This window comes from Gigantopelta aegis, chromosome 4, assembly GCF_016097555.1.
Source record: "Gigantopelta aegis isolate Gae_Host chromosome 4, Gae_host_genome, whole genome shotgun sequence".
Lineage (NCBI taxonomy): Eukaryota > Metazoa > Mollusca > Gastropoda > Neomphalida > Peltospiridae > Gigantopelta > Gigantopelta aegis.
Window position 1 is genome coordinate 40,629,197 of NC_054702.1, and position 18,633 is coordinate 40,647,829.

The 18,633-nt window shown below is 34.7% G+C and overlaps 1 protein-coding gene across 1 annotated transcript; it reads left to right on the forward strand.

The window, feature by feature from the left end:
* On the forward strand, positions 1 to 15,602 carry LOC121370551 (CUE domain-containing protein 2-B-like). Its single transcript, XM_041495857.1, has 10 exons — positions 1 to 150; positions 1,159 to 1,248; positions 3,101 to 3,178; positions 4,978 to 5,118; positions 6,210 to 6,271; positions 7,815 to 7,987; positions 11,207 to 11,395; positions 12,930 to 12,988; positions 13,815 to 13,875; positions 15,454 to 15,602. Exons 3-10 carry the CDS (start codon positions 3,102 to 3,104, stop codon positions 15,598 to 15,600), a joined length of 909 nt encoding a protein of 302 aa, XP_041351791.1. The 5' UTR covers positions 1 to 150; positions 1,159 to 1,248; position 3,101; the 3' UTR covers positions 15,601 to 15,602.
* The last annotated feature ends 3,031 nt before the right edge of the window (positions 15,603 to 18,633 follow it).

The following is an 18,633-nucleotide window of genomic DNA, read 5'->3' on the forward strand; positions in this document are numbered from 1 at the left end:
CTGTATTTATGGCAGGTTCTGGCGGTAGTGGTTATGAAAGTGTTTACATGACACACTAGTGTAGATGCAATATCAACATTAATATGTTGTTCGTCTTCTATAATTAGCAGCACTAGTATAAGCAAACAACCGATAGTTTTTAATAAAAAGGTAACTAGCAAACTGCTATTACTAATGCACTTGTTAATATATTTTTGTTACAATCGAGGTTTAGCCAAAGCAATGGCAATGCCATAATGATAAGATCTCCGGCTCCGCCACTATAAATCATTTAACCAATAGGAAAAGAGTTCGACCCGTACCCCCTCTATATCAAAGGCTATAAGACTAACCGGAAAAATATCTGCCTCACCCCCCCCCCCCCCCCCCCCCGCGCCACCATCAAGGTAAAGGGATATTTTCATGGGGTTCATATGCTATATAAAATGAAAGAAGGAGGGTGGGTGGTGGTGGGCAGATATTTTGCCCCTCGGCGGCCCATGGGGTGGGACATAGCCCAGTGGTAAAGCACTCGCCTGATGCACAGTCAGTCTAGGATCGATCCCTGTTGATGGGGCCCATTAGGCTATTTCTCATTCCAGCCAGTGCACCACAACTGTCTGGTATACCAAAGGCTGTGATATTTGTTACCCTGTCGGTGGGATAGTGCATATTAAAGATCCCTTGCTACTAATGGAAAAATATATCAGATTTCCTTCTAAGACTATAAGTCAAAATTACCAAATGTTTGACATACAACAACTGATGATTAATAAATCAGTGTGCGCTAGTGGTGTCATTAAACAGTAAACATCACAATAATAAATAACTGGCCAAAATGTTTATCTTTATGAACTACCACCCCTGCTATTTGTGGACACTGACATTTCAATTCTGTTTCTTTGTGATCCTGATCCTAACCCTGCATCGACTTGTAATGTAATTGTCGATAAATTTAATTTTACAGGTTGTTTAAGCAGCCATTTTCATAGCTGGTGGGAGGAGCACAGGTCCTCACCTCTTAAGATTATAATTATGCATTGTCCACCACCCCCCGCCAGCCCCATTCAAATGATTTAATGATTCTGAGATCTGATTTGTGATGTGGGCGTTGATTAATATAAAAAAAATTCAATAAAATGGTGAAATTTAATAATCAGATTAACATCTATTTTTCAGGAAAAATATGTCTGTGTATGGAAATCATTTTGTTAGCGGCATTAGTACAGCTTCATTAACTACAGATATACAGTCTTAAAATGCAGACAAGTAAGTGTTTCTAGCACATCTATATACATTTATTTATTACAGGCATTTGCAGTTATGAAGTATGTAAATGTTCAAGTCAGTGTAATTTTTGGGTATGGCGCTATGGAATTGAATGCAACTACAGTGCAGCGGGCCTCCCCAGAAAGAAAATGGGTTACGTCTTAGGGTTAGGGTTAAGAAAATCATACAGTTATGATAAGAGTAATTAATTTTGTCAAAAGGTTAATTTAAAAAAAAAAAATCTATCAAGAAATTTGGGTATGGCGCCATACCCATTTTACCCTCTGGCAGAATCCCAACAACTATTTTTTATGATTAATTTTATTTCTTCACTTTTCAGACCTGAAAATTATGAAAATAATAGTCCATTGGTGGATCGCTCGCACATATTTTGTTTTGGATATAAACCATTTTTCATTCACACATTAAATTAAGGACATCATGGTCATGGTATTTAGTACAAACATGAAATGACATAATCAAATGGATTATGTGAATTTGTTTTTTCATGGGGTGGACCATAGCCCACTGGTAAAGTACTTGACTGGTGCACAGTTGTTTTCGGTTTGATCCCTGTTACCCATTGGGCTATATTTGCGTTCCATCCAGTGCACCACAACTGGTATATCAAAGGCCATGGTATGTACTACGCTGTCTGTGGGATGGTGCATATAAAAGATCCCTTGCTGCTAATCGAAAAGAGTAACCCATGAAGTGGCGACAGTAGGTTTCTTCTCTCAATATCTTTGTGGTCCTTAACCATATAACCGTAAATAAAATGTGTTAAGTGTGTCGTTAAATAAAACATTTCTTTCTTTCTTTCTTTCTTTCTTTCTTGATCTCTGTTAGTGGCCCATTCTGTTAGTGGTTAATTCTCATTCCAGCCAGAGCACCTCGACTGGTATATCAAAGGCTGTGGTGTGTGCTATCCTGCCTGTGAGATGATACATAATGTAACATATAAAAGATCCCTTGCTACTAATGGAAAAATATAGCAGGTTTCCATTCAGAGGCTATAGGTCAAAATTATAGTCCTTTGACATCTAATAGCCAATTATTAATAAATCAATGTGCTCTATTGGTGTCGTTAAACAATACAAACTTTTTAACCCATAGTTTGTAAATACAAATTCTGAATTCTGAAGAGATTTTTTAATTGTCTTGAACATATTTTTGTAGCACAGTTCTCTGGTTCCTACTATCCTGTTTGTACAATTTCTGTGGTGGAGTCTAGAATATTACCCATAAATACCTTTGCACTTTATATAATGACATTTTAAACTGATGTATAATAATTGTTACTAAATTATACACTAATATCCAGAGACGGAAGAAGATTCTTGCCTAAATGTTTTACAAGAAATTAGCAATAATTGTGAGTTTATGTATGGCTATAAATTATTATATACATGTGTAATTAAGGATTGTCTCTTATTTCTTTTATGTTCATCGGGGTATGAATACAAAAAATCGTCCACAAACGGAATCGCCCAAGCCGTTCTCACATAAGTTTGCGGATGATTGTTTTTGTTCATACCCAGATGAATGTAAAAGAAATAACAGACAATACTTATAATTGAATTTGAAACATACTTACAAATAATAACACTAAAAATTTATATTTTATTTAGAATAATTTGTTTGGTTAAAAACAATAATGCTCAATAAGACAAATTACCAATATAAAATGATGTCATCAGGTATGACGTTCCCTGACGACAATTTTTACATTCATCAAGAAATTAACAAACTCCCATTGCTACTACTGGACCAATGGAATAATGTTATATTGTAATGAATGTACCGTAATGGAAATTTAATTATATATTAATAAAAAATATTTCATTTTCAGAATGGCAAGTAGCGAGGATATTGTTAAGACAGCTTTATTAGACCTCCTGCGGAAACACTGCATAGATGAATCACTCAGGTAATATGAAATAAATGCATACATGTATGCACACACATTCATGTTCACACATAGATACGCTGCATCACACACATACACGAATACAGACACACCCATCCTAGATTTTAAAATTATTATTAAACTGTGCTTTTGAAATAGAAGGCATGTTTAATAACATCTCAGCACATTTCAAACTATTTGGTTCTTTAATTAGTGTCTAACATTATGGTTATTTAACATTTGATCTGGACTGTGAGACAGTGAGAAGAAGCTTAAGCTACAAATACTGACTAGGAACAAGATATCTTTTACAGGTCCTAATCTAGATTTGAAAAAGGAGGAGAAGTAACTTTTCCCTTCCTTGAAGAAAGGGGAGAAGTGCAATAAAAATATAGTGGAATTGTACATTTATCTCATATGTTTCATCATATTCTGTGTTCATTCGGAAAGGCTTCAAATTAGAAACTCGGTTTGAATCATAATATTTCGTTATCATATACTACTACTTCCGGTAATAAAATTTAAGCAAAACAATTAAATATTTTCATTAAAATGCAATTGTATTAAATAAACGATAATTAATATATAGGGAATAACTGGTTACTGTCTTAAGATATTGGCTTTATCCTGTGAAGGTTAGAATGGGGAATGCAGCGAGGCTCTGCCGAGCTAATTCGCCATTCGTCCTGAGCAATCCTACAGGGATATTCGGAAAATCATTATTTATTTCAGTTTTGTGTACGCAAATCGAGTATTGTCAACTAGCAAGGCTTTTGCCGTATGACGTCATACAAGATATATGACGTCATTATTTGTAATACGCTAGCTACATTCTGTTACATTAAAAAAGCGTTTCTAAATTCTAATTCATAAATAAATTTACAAGTTTTGTATTGTTATCACAAAACTAAAAGTTATTTGTATTTACTGTTATTCAACGAATGATTTAAAGAGTATATTTATTGAAAATCTACTCTGAAATACTCGAGTCGAGTCGGGCTTATGTCACGTGATCTATATTTTTGGTCAGTGACCAAAAATATAGAGATTTATCTAGTCATCATATCTTGCCAATGTATACAGTGATTGCTGGATAAATGTCATTGTTACGTTAACATAAAAGTAATAATGAGTGTTTTTGAGGCATTACTGAAATTAATTTGGCCGAGAACTACACAATGCTTGACTGTTCTCTGCAAACGGCCCAATATGTGTTCAGGTACAGTCTGGCTCCGAAGTAAAACCACGGTCCGACAAGGTGTTATGTGAGCTGTGACGCGACACAAGTCGATGTCTTGACATCGGTTGTGTGATTTTGTTTTTTAATTCGGATTAAATACAGAATGTTATGGCAACTTCGACTTCATATGGTACATCATTGCTAATATCTTGGTGACTTGAGCCAATGTTCGCCCCCCCCCCCCATTTCTCTGGCTAAAATATGGCCTGGTTTTATATGTCATTTCTCTTACAGTGTTACACATGCCACAACTTAATGGTAAGGACAAAAAGGATTCAATATAAATGTCTGGGTAATTATTCTATATCTTTTAGTATTTAAAAATATCCCTGATGCTATATGTTTAACATTATTTTTACTTGTTTCATCTCAAAAAGGATTAAATATAAATGTCAGGATAATTATTCTATATCCTTCAGTATTTAAAAATATCCCTGATGCTGTATGCTTAACATTATTTTTACTTGTTTCAGCTCAAAAAGGATTAAATATAAATGTGTGGATAATTATTCTATATATCTTTCAGTATTTAAAAAGATCCCTGATGCTGTATGTGTAACATTATTGTTACTTGTTTCAGCTCAATTGACGACATAGTCCTAAGCTACATTTTGAGTATTCTCGAGGACCTGGGACAGGACACTTGTAATGATGATGTTGATGTGGACCACTTCGTAGAGATGATCAGCGCCTATTTGCCAGGATTCAGAGAGATCAACAGGTTGCTGTTTATTTCCTACATATCTTTATAATAATTTGTACTGATGGAAAGAAATAAGAGAACACATGTTATTTGATACCAAAATTAATTCCTTACTAGTCGTAGACCTGTATAAAATACAGATATATAATGTGCAATTGACTGCCAGTACCATGCTACTGGCAGTCAATTACACACTTCCTGATACTGTGGATAAGGAATTTGGTTGAAGACAATATTTTTTGTTAGTGTTACTATTTTTCCAGGCCTTGAGATATTAACCTGTATATTATCATATACTGTTACAGATCATGTTTGACTTTCATGGCGATTTATTCCTTTTTGATGGAGTTATAGCCTTTGATATGAACATTTGTTTTCTGGACTTAGCAATACCTGAAAATATTGAGGTGAAATTTTGTATATAGCTTCATCATGAAGTTTAACTTTCATGGCAACTTACCCATTTTTGACAGATTTTTGACCCTTGAATTTAGGAGATATAAAAAATTGTTGGGTCAGTAGGGGACGTGAATTGCTTTAGCAGTACTCTCAAAATATTTGTTTAAAAATGTATATTTTTTTTTATGGAATTGAATTTTTTTTTTCATAGTGTTTTGCCAGCTCTATTCCTATTGAACTGGTCCAAACATTCATTGGATGGTTTGACTTGGCTTGGATAGGGTTTTAACGTGCTCATATACCTTTATGGTTTCGAACACGCCTATCCTGAGTCCGGCCTCCGATATGATCAGGGGTCTGTCTCGGGGCAGGAAGATGGTTTGAGCATTCTGCTGGAACGGGGGAGAATTGAAATACATTACAAAAAAGTAACACTATGAATGAGATACAAATGGGAGAACAAAATCTTAGTTTTGAGGATCAGATCACAGTAAATTCTTAAAAGAAAAGACAGTTCTGAGATTTTTTACTAAATATTTTTTTAAAAGGAAAGCGTACTAGATTAATTTGTCTTTTTCATTTCTAGATTGTTTATTTTGAATTCTTAATTTTTGTCCTGGTTCCACACATTTTGATCTGTCTGTGATAATACATACATTAACTAATATATTTCTCTTGTTTATTCTAATAGCCCTTGACTGTTCTTTCAGTTCTGAAGTTGTGGATTGGATGATTGGACTGGCTTCTCAACTTAGAGTTGCTAAGAGCCAAGGTAATTTGGTTGGTTCATTTTTTAGTTGCCATATTATCAGATGAGTTTTGTCTAAATTGGATTCAAGTGGGACTGACGAAATGCACGGGTAAACACAAGGCTGGACGGATGTCACTCAAACTACTGTCACTGAACAGGACTCTGTGATCATACAGGTTTACAAAGAAAGAAATATTTTATTTAACGGCGCACTCAACACATTTTATTTACAGTTATATGGCGTCAGACATATGGTTAAGGACCACACAGATATTGAGAGAGGAAACCCGCTGTCGCCACTTCATGGGCTACTCTTTTCGATTATATGCATCACCCCACAGACAGGGTAGTACATACCACGGCCTTTGATATACCAGTCGTGGTGCACTGACTGGAACGAGAAATAGCCCAATGGGCCCACTGACGGGGATCGATCCCACACCGACCGTGCATCGAGTGAGCACTGTACCACTGGGCTACGTCCCGCTCCACAGGTTTACAAAGAAAGCCAGATTACACAGAAGCTGGTTTGGACTGAAGTCCACTGTATTTTGTACATATATGTAAAGGAAAGGAATGTTTGTTTCGTGACACCTCAGCACATTGTAAACTAGGTTTATTTGGTGGAAACATGCTGCAGCTTCATAGGTTACATGAATCCACCAAGGAGGTTTGATCCTATGACCATAGCACCAGAGGTAAATGCTCTACCAACACAGCTAGTCCTGTCCCTGTATGTAAAAATGCTTTGTTCAGTTACATGATTTAATTTTACATAACCAGTAATGACAGTATCTCCAGCTAATAAATTAAGTTAAAATAAAATACATATATATATAAATATTTATTTTTATTGCAACTTGTTAATTAACAGTTTGATGCTTGGTAAAAATGACTAGATTAAATACTGTACCCAATGAACTGTATCAGTTCTAGTGTTGAACAATGAGAAAAACTAGTGCGGGTGTGGGTAAAATACCTAGTTCCTGATTAATTTTGAATAAAAATGTTCATGCTGCATGATCTAGGAGTGTATTTTGTTTAATTTTAGAATGTAAAAATTTACCATGAAACTGATTGGCAGTTCATGTAAATGTATATAGAGAATAACTAGTTAATGATGTCAGATAACTGCTTTATCCTGTGAAGGTAAGAATGGGAAAATTCCGCAAGGCTCTGCCTGAACAGGATAAAGCAGATATCCTACGTCATTAACTAGTTATTATCTTTATCCTGCAGACCATAAAAATTAAGGGAAACAGCTATTATTTCTGTTATTTCAGCCACATTGTACGATGACCTAGAGGTCAAATGAGCGATTTTGTAATGTTGTTATGCGTGTGACGTCACAAGAGTGACCTCAAAAGGAATATCTGCTAGTAGCAGGATATGTCTTTGCTTTATCCATCATCATATTCTGCCAATAGAAACGGTGGTAGCAGAATAAAAAGAGAATGATGGTTCGCGTAGAATTTGCTGCCTTCAGGTTGTATGTTTTTTTATGTGCACATTCAGAACAAGCTGTTGTAGCACATGCCTGTCACTGATCACTTGATGTTTTCAGGACCATCAGCTGATGGCAAGCACGACTCTTCTTCCTCTACATCTGATAAGAAATGCAATTCTACAGAACAAAAAAACGTGAACATCGGTTCAAGCAATGCACCCTGTAAGCAGTCTGGTCGACGGAGAACATCATCAAATTCTGAAGTGAGCACGAAGAAACCTCTTGTACATGTAAGTAATATCCAGTATTATTACCCATATGGTTAAAAATATCTTGGTACATATCAAAGTGATACGTCCCACTAGAACGCCAAGTGGGACGTAACACTATTGATGTCACGTAATGATGTCATCGATTGGCGTACTACAACCTTGTAGGAACGTCAACGAAATGAGATAGGTAATAAATTGGATATTAAACTCGCTATTTTTTCGTATTATGTTTATGTCCCTCGTGAAATAATTTTCATTGTCACTCGCTAAAACTCGTGACAGATGAAAATGATTTCACTCAGGACATAAACATGATACGAAATGAAAGCTCATTTAATATCCTATAATTATTACCCATATGGTTAAAAATATCTTGGTACATGTATATCAAAGTGATACATCCCACTAGAACGCCAAGTGGGATGTAACACTTCGTAACATCATCGATTGGCACACTACAATCTTACAGGAGCATCAACCAAACAAGTTGAGTGATATAAATTAACATTGATTATGGGTAATAAATAGGATATTAAACTGGCTACCATTGTGTATCATGTTGGTGCTGTGGAATTCTGATGTAGCAGTTAAATGCCAAAGAGAAAATGGTGTGCAGTTTTGATGAGGAGATTTGGGCGCAATTTTGAACGGTTGGCCGAAAGAGAAAGTTTCGGAGCTAACGTAGGTTTTAATGAGGCTCCCAAGTACTTTTATATAACATGATGTCACGTCAAATAATTCTTTCTTCTTTTTTTTGCATTAAAAACGTGTATATAACATTTCAGCTGAGAACAACTGATGGCTGAGAACAACTGATGGCTTCGATGTAACAAAATGTTGAATGAAGAACATTTGTAACCACAGTCAGCATTTGAAATTTGAAGATTGTGATTTTAGTTAGCTTCATTAAGAAATATAGTGTACTGTTTATCTTTTTTTATTTGTTTGTATTACTCGAGTAGCAAATTTAAAATGTGATCAGGGCTTCTAGAATTTTTACAATTTCCTCTAAAATTTACTAGCCATGATTAAAAATTCACTAGCCCTACTTTACATAATACAATTTTACTAATAATAGTAATAAGATATGTTATCTAAAGAGGGAGATAGCGATTGAAACACTAAGACTGGTGGGGTTGGGGGCAGGATATTTATATTTACAAAATAGACTTAAATGCAGCATTTGACAACTTTTGTTCACTAGCCGTCGGGCATGGCAATAGTAGTTATTTACTAGCCCAACATTGAATATCAGTAGCCATGGGAGTGGAGCTACCATACTCTAGAAGCTCTGGTGATAAAAAATAGTGTGCGGGTAAGTCGGGCATCTGCGATTTATTTTAGACGATTATGGAATTAATATGTAAGAGAATCATGAGTTTAATAGCAAGTGAGATATTCATACATACACATACATGTGTCTCTTCAAAAATAACCTGCAAATAATTAGGTGGTTTTAGAAGATGAATTTCTCTTTTACCTGCTAGATTTAAAATGTTGACTGGGTTTTGCTTTTCGCAAGCTGCTATTTCAAACCCTGCCATAACATGTCAATTTTAGAAAAAATGTGTTATGCTTCAAACAATAATAATTTCACGTATAAAGCACTGATTTATATCAACCTTATAAAGGGATTTAATCCATTTTGGGATATCAAGTGTGCTTGCACAAATAAATCAAACCAGGGATTTCTGTGGGTCCGAACATCGGCCACTTCCCAAAAGAAAGTGGCACTGAAAATTCCCAATTTCTGTACCAAAAATTCCCAATATATAATTATATTTAATCATGTCTGTTCCAATAGACTAATTTAACAGTGGTGTACTGCATCGTTCAGTGGCCTGAAAACATATCCTCAAGTATAATTTTCTCACACTTATCTCGCACTAAGTTTCCCAATTCCATCAGACATGGGACACTGGCGAAATACCCTGGATAAATCCCTCAATTTGTGTAGTTATATATAGAGGATAATAAATGAGTTACAAGTTATTATAAAATTTATGTCCCGAGTGAAATAATTTCAGTTGTCACAAGCTTTAGCGAGTGAAAAAATGAAAATTATTTTACGAGGGACATAAATTTGATAATAACTGATGCCGAGTTTGTTATTCTATTTATTACCTGAGCTATTTTTTCTCTAAAAGCCTTTATTTTTGATACACGTTCATGTACATGTATAAAAATGATATAAACCACTTTACGCACTGTTCTGCGTATTGCTACATGTATAACTTTGTAATTTAATCACATTCATAGACCATTTTCCAAAACAAAAGTTCTCTTTATTCTGGTACAAAATATATAATGAATTGCATTAAAATGACATTTTGTTATAAATTTAACACCAGACAGCCGTAAACGCAAACTCTTTAAACTACATGACATCATTGTGTGCGTTTGCCAAATCGTGATGACGTCATATTTAGTATCGACAAGGTATGGTATTGTTCGTTAGACCAAAGCATGATAATTTCTCAGTGAGAAATTATGATTTTTATTAAACCCCGTTATGACAATCTAATTAAAATTAGCTCCACTATTACATGTGGATCTAACACCAGCCAGTTGGAGCTCATGTCCACCAATCAAAACCTTACTTGCAGAATCCTGCCAGTGATTTAAAAATAATTTGAAAACATTCCGAATTATCCTGAGGGTATACGACATGTTTCGTGTGAATTACAAATGCCTTAAAACATGTTTTATTTTATAAAATAAATAATTTGTAATGTAAACTGAAGACTGATTTAGTTTTTTTTTTATATAAATAAATAAATAAATAATTTTTAATGTAAAATTGAAGACTGATAACTCACCCCGTACGTATTGGTATGGTTCGCTGTACTGCGGCCACTAAAATAGACTCGCCCGATATTTTTAGAACTTGTATGCTCCCAAATAACGTTATAAAAGGCGAAGTGTGATTGGTCAATATTTAAATTATTATTTACAGACAAAATGTTACCTGGACATTGGGGACTACACAGTGTTGTTAGTTTTAAATCACTGGCAGGATTCTGCAAGTAAGGTTTTGATTGGTGGACATGAGCTCCAACTGGCTGGTGTTAGATCCACATGTAATAGTGGAGCTAATTTTAATTAGATTGCCGTTATGAGTGCCTGCTGGGGTAATAAATCATTTTATTTTCCGAAAATTTTGAATTAATGAGTTTTGTGAAGACACACCTCAGTTGTGCCTCAAACCTATATACTAATGCCGAAAGCTGTTTTCAGCATGATGCAGATGGGAGCGTGTATGAAGAACAGATCTGTCAGTTGCTGGAGCTCTTTCCGGAATCGTGTGCTGTCGAGGTGTTACACTGCCTCCAGCTGACCAATGGCAACACAGACAGTGCTGCACAGCTCGTGTTACACAGACAGGAAACGGGAAGCTGTATCAAACCATCGGGCTCAGCAGCAAAGGTATTCTGCAATCATAAATATACTGATGTAAAGAAATAAGGGAACACATCAAATTGTGGACCAAATTTAATTCACAACTAGCGTAGTAATGTCTGTATTTCATACCAAGTTGTAATGTGGGACTGAATGTCTGTAGTGTTAAATGTGCTGCCTATATGTTCCCAGTCAACATCTGACAATGGGAATTGATTTTTGATGCAGTCATTATTTCTTGTTGCTATCTGTGTGATCCTTTATTTCTTTCCATTAGTATATGTTGGAATATTAAGTTTTCATATTCGTAATAATAGAAAGTTTTATGAGAAGTGGCCTTTGATAAGCAATAAAATGTCTGATATCTGTCATCCAATACAAACCTATAGTCCTTCCGACGGGGAACGCCTTTTTTCATACTATAGAAGTTGCTACACATTATTTATTTCTTAACCAAAGGTAAAGCGTTTGCTAGATGCACGGTCTGTCTAGGAATGATCCTCGTTGGTGGACCCATATGGCTTTTTCTCGTTACATATCAAAGGCCATGGTATGTACTATCCTGTCTTTGGGATAGTGCATATAAAAGATCCCTTGCTACTAATGAAAAAATGTAACGGGTTTTCTCTCTAAGACTATGTCAGAATTACCAAATATTTGACATCCAATAGCCGATGATTAATAAATCATTGTGCTCTAGTGGTGGTGTTAACCAAAACAAACTTTTATTTTTGAGCCGATTGTTTTCTAAATTGCACACAGAAATGTTTTTTGTTTTTTTTCTAAAACACTTACTTTTCTTATGTCAAACCAAACTGAAATTATTTTTGTAGGAAGGTGGGACTATAGTAACTTACTTTTTACTTGTTTTGAGAAAAACAGCAAACAGTCAAATTGTGCCTCATATCATTAAAAACTCAGTCTGGTTTATTGAAATAACAAGGGTATGTCTTAAACACTAATTAAAATAACTTTTATAAGGGATTTCAAATCAGTTAAAAAAAATATTTTGTGTAACAATTTGACTTGCTTATTTGAGGTACGGGGCGGGATTTAGCTCAGTCGGTTGAGTGCTCGCTTCAGGTGCTTGCCTCGCAGGATCGAACCAACTCGGTGGATCCATTCAGCTGATTGGGGTCCTTGTTCCAACCATTGCACCACAACTGGACAAAGGCCGTGGTATGTGCTTTCCTGTCTGTGGGAAAGTGCATATAAAAGATTCCATGCTTCATTAGGAAAAATGTAGCGGGTTTCCTCTGATGACTACGAGTCAGAATTACCATATGTTTGACATCCAATAGCCAATGATTAATTAATCAACGTGCTCCAGTAGTGTCATTAAACAAAACAAACTTACTTGAGGTACCACATTCGGATTTAATAATAAAGGTTAATGTAATAGAGTAATAATGAAGATTTCACCAAGTTACTTTGTTTTGTCACCAAGAAGACAAGTTAACTACAATTCAGACTACTAATTTATTGAAAAATAACTGGCATAACCTTGTAAATGTATAGTATTCTACTTTTGAGTTACTAGGTTTTGTCATTGTTTTTATAGCATCCACCACAAATGAAAATAATTGAAGATAAGAAATTAAAAGAAATGTTACTACACAAGTAAGTATTATTAATAGAACTGTTTCAAAAAAAAAAAATGTATTTTATAACCTGCCTAAAAGTTTCCATATGTATTATAGTATATAGTGAATTAAAATTTAGAGGAACATGTGTTTTACTCAAAAGATTCAACAGTGATATTTTAAAAATATGTACGTACAACAAACAGTGAGCAGTAATGTATGAATAAGTAAATACGATCTTGGGGGAAATCCCAAAATTTTTTCGACATGTTAATACTGGTTATACTGTCTCAGATGGATTTGATTAGCCTAACAAATGTCTCATTATATGCAAATTAAATAAGAATTGATGTTTCACTTCTGTCTGAAACTTTAATAAACATTATCACCTCTGGATTCTTTATGATAAGAACATTTATTTTAGTATAAAGTATTAAAGTGACAGATCCTAGTTTTAAAACACTACATAAATGTTTTCCACTATTAGAGCCATTTATGATAACTGAAATCAAACATGACTTACATGTATATTTTATTGTTTAGATTATCCATTTCCAAACATCTGAAGTGTTTCTGGTCATCCGAGTGTTTCTAATATCACAAAATGCATTTTCCTTATTTTTAAAAAACACGTGCATCTGAGAAATACTGGTTATGTGGTGGAGTTGTAGTCTATTTTTACGGATATTACCCTGTTTCAACGTCAGACTCTTGTTTCATTCTGTTGTAACTTTATCCAAATACAGGTTTGTAGTTTTAACGAAACTTAGTGTCTATATTTACTGGTTGAAACTAGACTGATAATTTAAAACTTGTTTTTGTCTGCAGTAAAATTTTAATCTTATGCTAATTTGTTGGGTCAGATACGGCTTTGTGGATACCGATGAAGACAAGAAGACGCACATTCCTCCTCCACTCAGACAGGTGAGAAATTCACATGGTCAACTGGCATTGTTAGATTGTGGGATTAAAATCATATTTTTTAATGACAATAAACCTCAATTTTATTTCTATTGAATGGGTATTAGACATTTTTGGCCTGCTTCCATCAGAAAACCGTTCAAGCTTGCCTGTCGTGAGCACCACCTTTGACTTGATTAAATTTTAGAGCACAGCTGAATTTCTAGTTCAATGGGAGCTTCATATTTGGTCACGTGAAGTACATTTATATCCTGATAAAGTACTTCAGACATTCACTTTATAAGCGGTATTGCTGCACGAGATTTTGGCTCTGCTCTAAGACAGTTAGAGGACGAGTAACAATACTTTATCGGAGTATAAAGGTAGTGTCGCACGAGAAAAAGCTCGGCTAACGCCTTGCCTTTGTCTCGTGCGACACTACCTTTATACGCCGATAAAGTATTGTTACTCGTCCTCTAACTATTACATAAACATAACATATAGTTAATATAGTTAGCTCCCTTGTTGCCTTATGTGACCATTGGTTGGTTTTAATCTTACATATGGAAGGATAAGAGAAATGTGCTTTCAGTCTGGTGAAAGTGCATACAATAGATACTATGCTTGTAATCGGTAGGAGTAGCCTATGTGGCAGGGTCTGGTTTTCTGGCTTATGTTGGACATCAAATAGTTATAGCTTAGAACTGCTTCAGTGGTGTAATACTTAAACCATCAGACTTACAGCTGGTAGGTACTGTGTTTGCTACCTGGTATCAGCTCCCAAGCGAAGTGACTTTTAATGACTCATTAGGGAGATATTACGCCACGGCACTGACCTCTCTCACAAACCATTAACCTCTGTTCTGGACAGAGAGCCCAGAAAGCTGAGACGTGTGTCCAAAACAGCATGACTGAACCTTAATTGGATATCAGCACAAAAATAAATGGAAATAAAATGTAGTTTTGGAATGTGCTGAGATGTCATTGAAGCAATATTTGTTTCTTTTCCTCTACGGGGTTTTAGTCAAACCAATAGACATTGGTTTTTGTGTTTTTTATCTACAGCCTAATTTCCCACTGACAACCATGATCTGTGATTCAAGTGAAAAATGACCACATAGTCAGTCTGCCCCATCCTACAAAAATGTTTTTTTTTGTAAATAATTTTAGTTGGGTTTGACATAAGAAGAAAAGTAAAAGTGTTTTGGAAATAACAACAATTTTTTTTGTGCAATTTAGAAATTAATCGGCTCAGAAATAAATAACTTGTAGTAAATTCCGTAGTATGAAAAAAGCATCCCCGGTGGGAAGGACTATAGATTTTTATAGCTGATGCAGGTATTAATTAAAAACATTGAGCACATACACATGTAGTATTACATAACTGAGTCCTAAAAAATGTGGACAACTTTATTTTGATTCATACCTGTTTGTACCAAAAAAATCTAAGTGGTAGATTTTTGCTTCAGTTGAGAATACTGACTGAACCATTAACATCAAAATTGGGCCTTATTCCTTAACTATAGGATCTCATGTCACAAGTCATCAGCAGAAGTATAAAAGAGAAGTCTCAATGTTGATTAATGATGTTGGCTTTTTCAGGATACAAAGAAAATGGTTCGTTACCTTGGGAACCAGGTTGTCAGCACCAAAGGTGAACGCTACACAGAGCTGAAAAAGCCTGAAAGTGAGGAGATGAAGAAAACCTATGTATCTCTAAAACCAGCACGCAAATACAAATTCCATTGAAATTGTATTTTATTACTTTTACTTGGCCGTCAGTTCATGGTAGCAGTCAGAAATACAACAGTTACTACAGAAGCTGTGCAAAATCATGCAACTGCATTAAATTTTAAAATTATTATTAGGTATTTTAATTTATTATTATTTTGTATTGAACAGACATCACAAAATGATCGTGCTTATAAAACGTTTTCAGTCTAGACTCAAGATTAATAGCGTCTGAGACTTTAATGTCATGACAACGCCATACAAATTGTATGCATTGTATGCACTTCTATAAAGATGGAGTCTGGACTCTAAACATTTTTATAAGCACGGGCCCTGGGGTCTAATTCACTGAACTCTCGCGACTTTGCAATTTCGCTGTGCCATATAAAACAGACATACACGGACGATGCAGTGTTGCTTAGAAAACTTAAGAAAGCTTTGTGAAATACATATAGGCCCAAGAACTTTAAGTGCTGATTACTTGATTGTGTTTCTTAAAAATGTTATGAACATCTGTGTGCGGTAGATTTAACTAAATTTTATCTTCCAAAATCGAAAATTACCCGTGAGACACTATTGTGAACTTTGTGCTTGGATTTTCTCAAAATGTAAGGTTGCATGAATTTAAGCATTGTGTGATACCAAATGTGCTTTTACTAAAGATGTATATACTTCGTAGATATGTGAGAAATTATCTTATGGCCTAATTCTAGATCGCAGATCCAGAGATAAAAGTTCTCTGGACAGTTTTTAAAGCTGGTCTTATATTACTTAAGTTATACACAAACTCATGAGTTAGGATGGTTAATGGTTGTGTACCTAGTTAGATTAGATTTTTTTCATAAACTGACATCTCATGGACCACGAGTTTTGTTAATGTACTCTTCAATTGTGTATTTTACATCTATTTTAAAGCTGGATTTAAAGGCTATATATTACTGATTCAGTTCATGGATTTTGGCAACACAGGTCTCTAAGATTTAAATATCTGCGTGACCCATTTATCGGTTCTGCAGAAATAAATCCAGGTAACCCATTTCCTTTTTGCGTAACCTGTTATATCCAAGTAAATGGTGATCCAAATTTCGCGAGAACAAAAAATAGGTTATGCAAAATTAGATAAGAGCGAGAAGCCTGCAACATAGTTGATTGTATATGAAAATTACATTTTACAAAGTAGATTGGATTTGATCTGAAATATTGAAAAATTATCTTTATTTATGTGTATAGTTTAAGTTTTTAAAAGAACGATTCAGCTTTTATTTTTAAATGAGTTTTACATCACTGAAATATTTCAAGTGTTTAATCAAACATCTTGATTAGATTCTGATATCTGATAAAAAAAAAAAATGTGGCAAATCTTGGGTTGCCGGATTTGAAATTCTGCTCTAATTAAAGTTGTGATCAAAATTGTAAATGGTGAATGTCATTAAATATTGGTCAAGATTAAAATTAGGTTATACAGTAATGTGATTTTTATAAACTTTTTTTTAATAAGATTTCAGCTTTTAGAATAAACTAAATTTGTATTACTAGTATGTAGCCTGAATTTGATTTTAAATGCTTAAAATGTACCTTTGTTCGGCAAGGTATAGACGTATAAGCGTTTTCGGGGCGAGATTTAACTCAGTTGGTTGAGTGCTCGCTTAGGTGCTTGTGTCAGAGGATTGAACCACTTCGGTGGATCCATTCAACTAATTTGTTTTTTTTCTCGTTCCAACCAGTACACCATAACTGGTCCAAGGCCATGGTATGTGCTTTTCTGTCTGTGGAAAAGTGCATATAAAAGATCCCCTGCTGCATTAGGAAAAATGTAGTGGGTTTTTTTCTGATGACTACACATGTATGTGTCAGAATTACCAAATATTTGACATCAAATAGCTGATGATTAATTAATCAATGTGCTCTAGTGGTGTCGTTAAACAAAACAAACTTTAATTTTAAGCTTTTTAAAGATCGTTTCAACTTAAGCAGCATTCTCATTATGTGATTTTCCGCACCAACTTGTGACATGCTATTTATTGCAGAAAATAAGCCATTCTACTCTGTACAACTCCGACACGACTTCTCGTATAAAACTAACGTCATTCCGATTTAGGTGTTATTATAGTACGATTTGATAACGTGTGACAAGTCGGTTAACTAATCCCATAATGAAAACGTCCCTTTAAGAATTTCCTCCTGAATCAAAGTATGACCGATGATGACTTACATTTCTTTTTCTTTTCTTTATTTTATTTTTGTGCTTACATCCAATTAAGGTTCAAGCACACTGTGTTGGGCACACACCTCAGCTATCTGGGCTGTTTGTCCAGGACAGTGGGTTAGTTGTTAATGGTTAGTGAGAGAGAAGACGATGTAGTGGCCTTATACCTACCCACTGCGTCATTAAAACTCGCTCTGGGTGGGAGCCGGTACCGGGCTGCGAACCCTGTACCTACCAGACTTATGTCCGATGGCTTAACCACGACACCACCGAGGCCGGTTGACGTACATTGAGTAATTCAAAACTGTTACTGTTATGTTTTATACTTTTGGTTTAAATTTTTCTTTACTGATCATGTTTACTTGCAGATTTAATCAAACTTACTTTTATTGGTTGTTATTGGTTGTTTTTTAATTGTTTTTTTCCCTGACCACTTGAATGTCATTGCAAACATACTGCTTGTCTGTTTTAAATGAATGATTGTGAAAAAAAAAATAAGTTGTTTAAAAACAGTTAAAATTACACAAACTGTTTATATTATGGGTTTTTCTGAAAATCTAAAATAGAGTTGATATGCAGCCTGACAGTGTTATTCACCCCTCAAGCAAACTGCAGTTAAGACTCACACAGGGGTTCAAACTTTTCAAAACTTTTACTGTGTACCTGACAAGTGCCAATCATCTATGTGTACGTACTTGACCCATTAATATTTTCCCATTTGACCTTAATATTAATTTTATAAATTAGCAAATTTTCACTTATGTTTTGCTTTAAATTTGTTTCATAAAACAAAAAAATTTAAAATGCTGTATCAACTTAAATATGAACATCAAGTGTTGCACTTG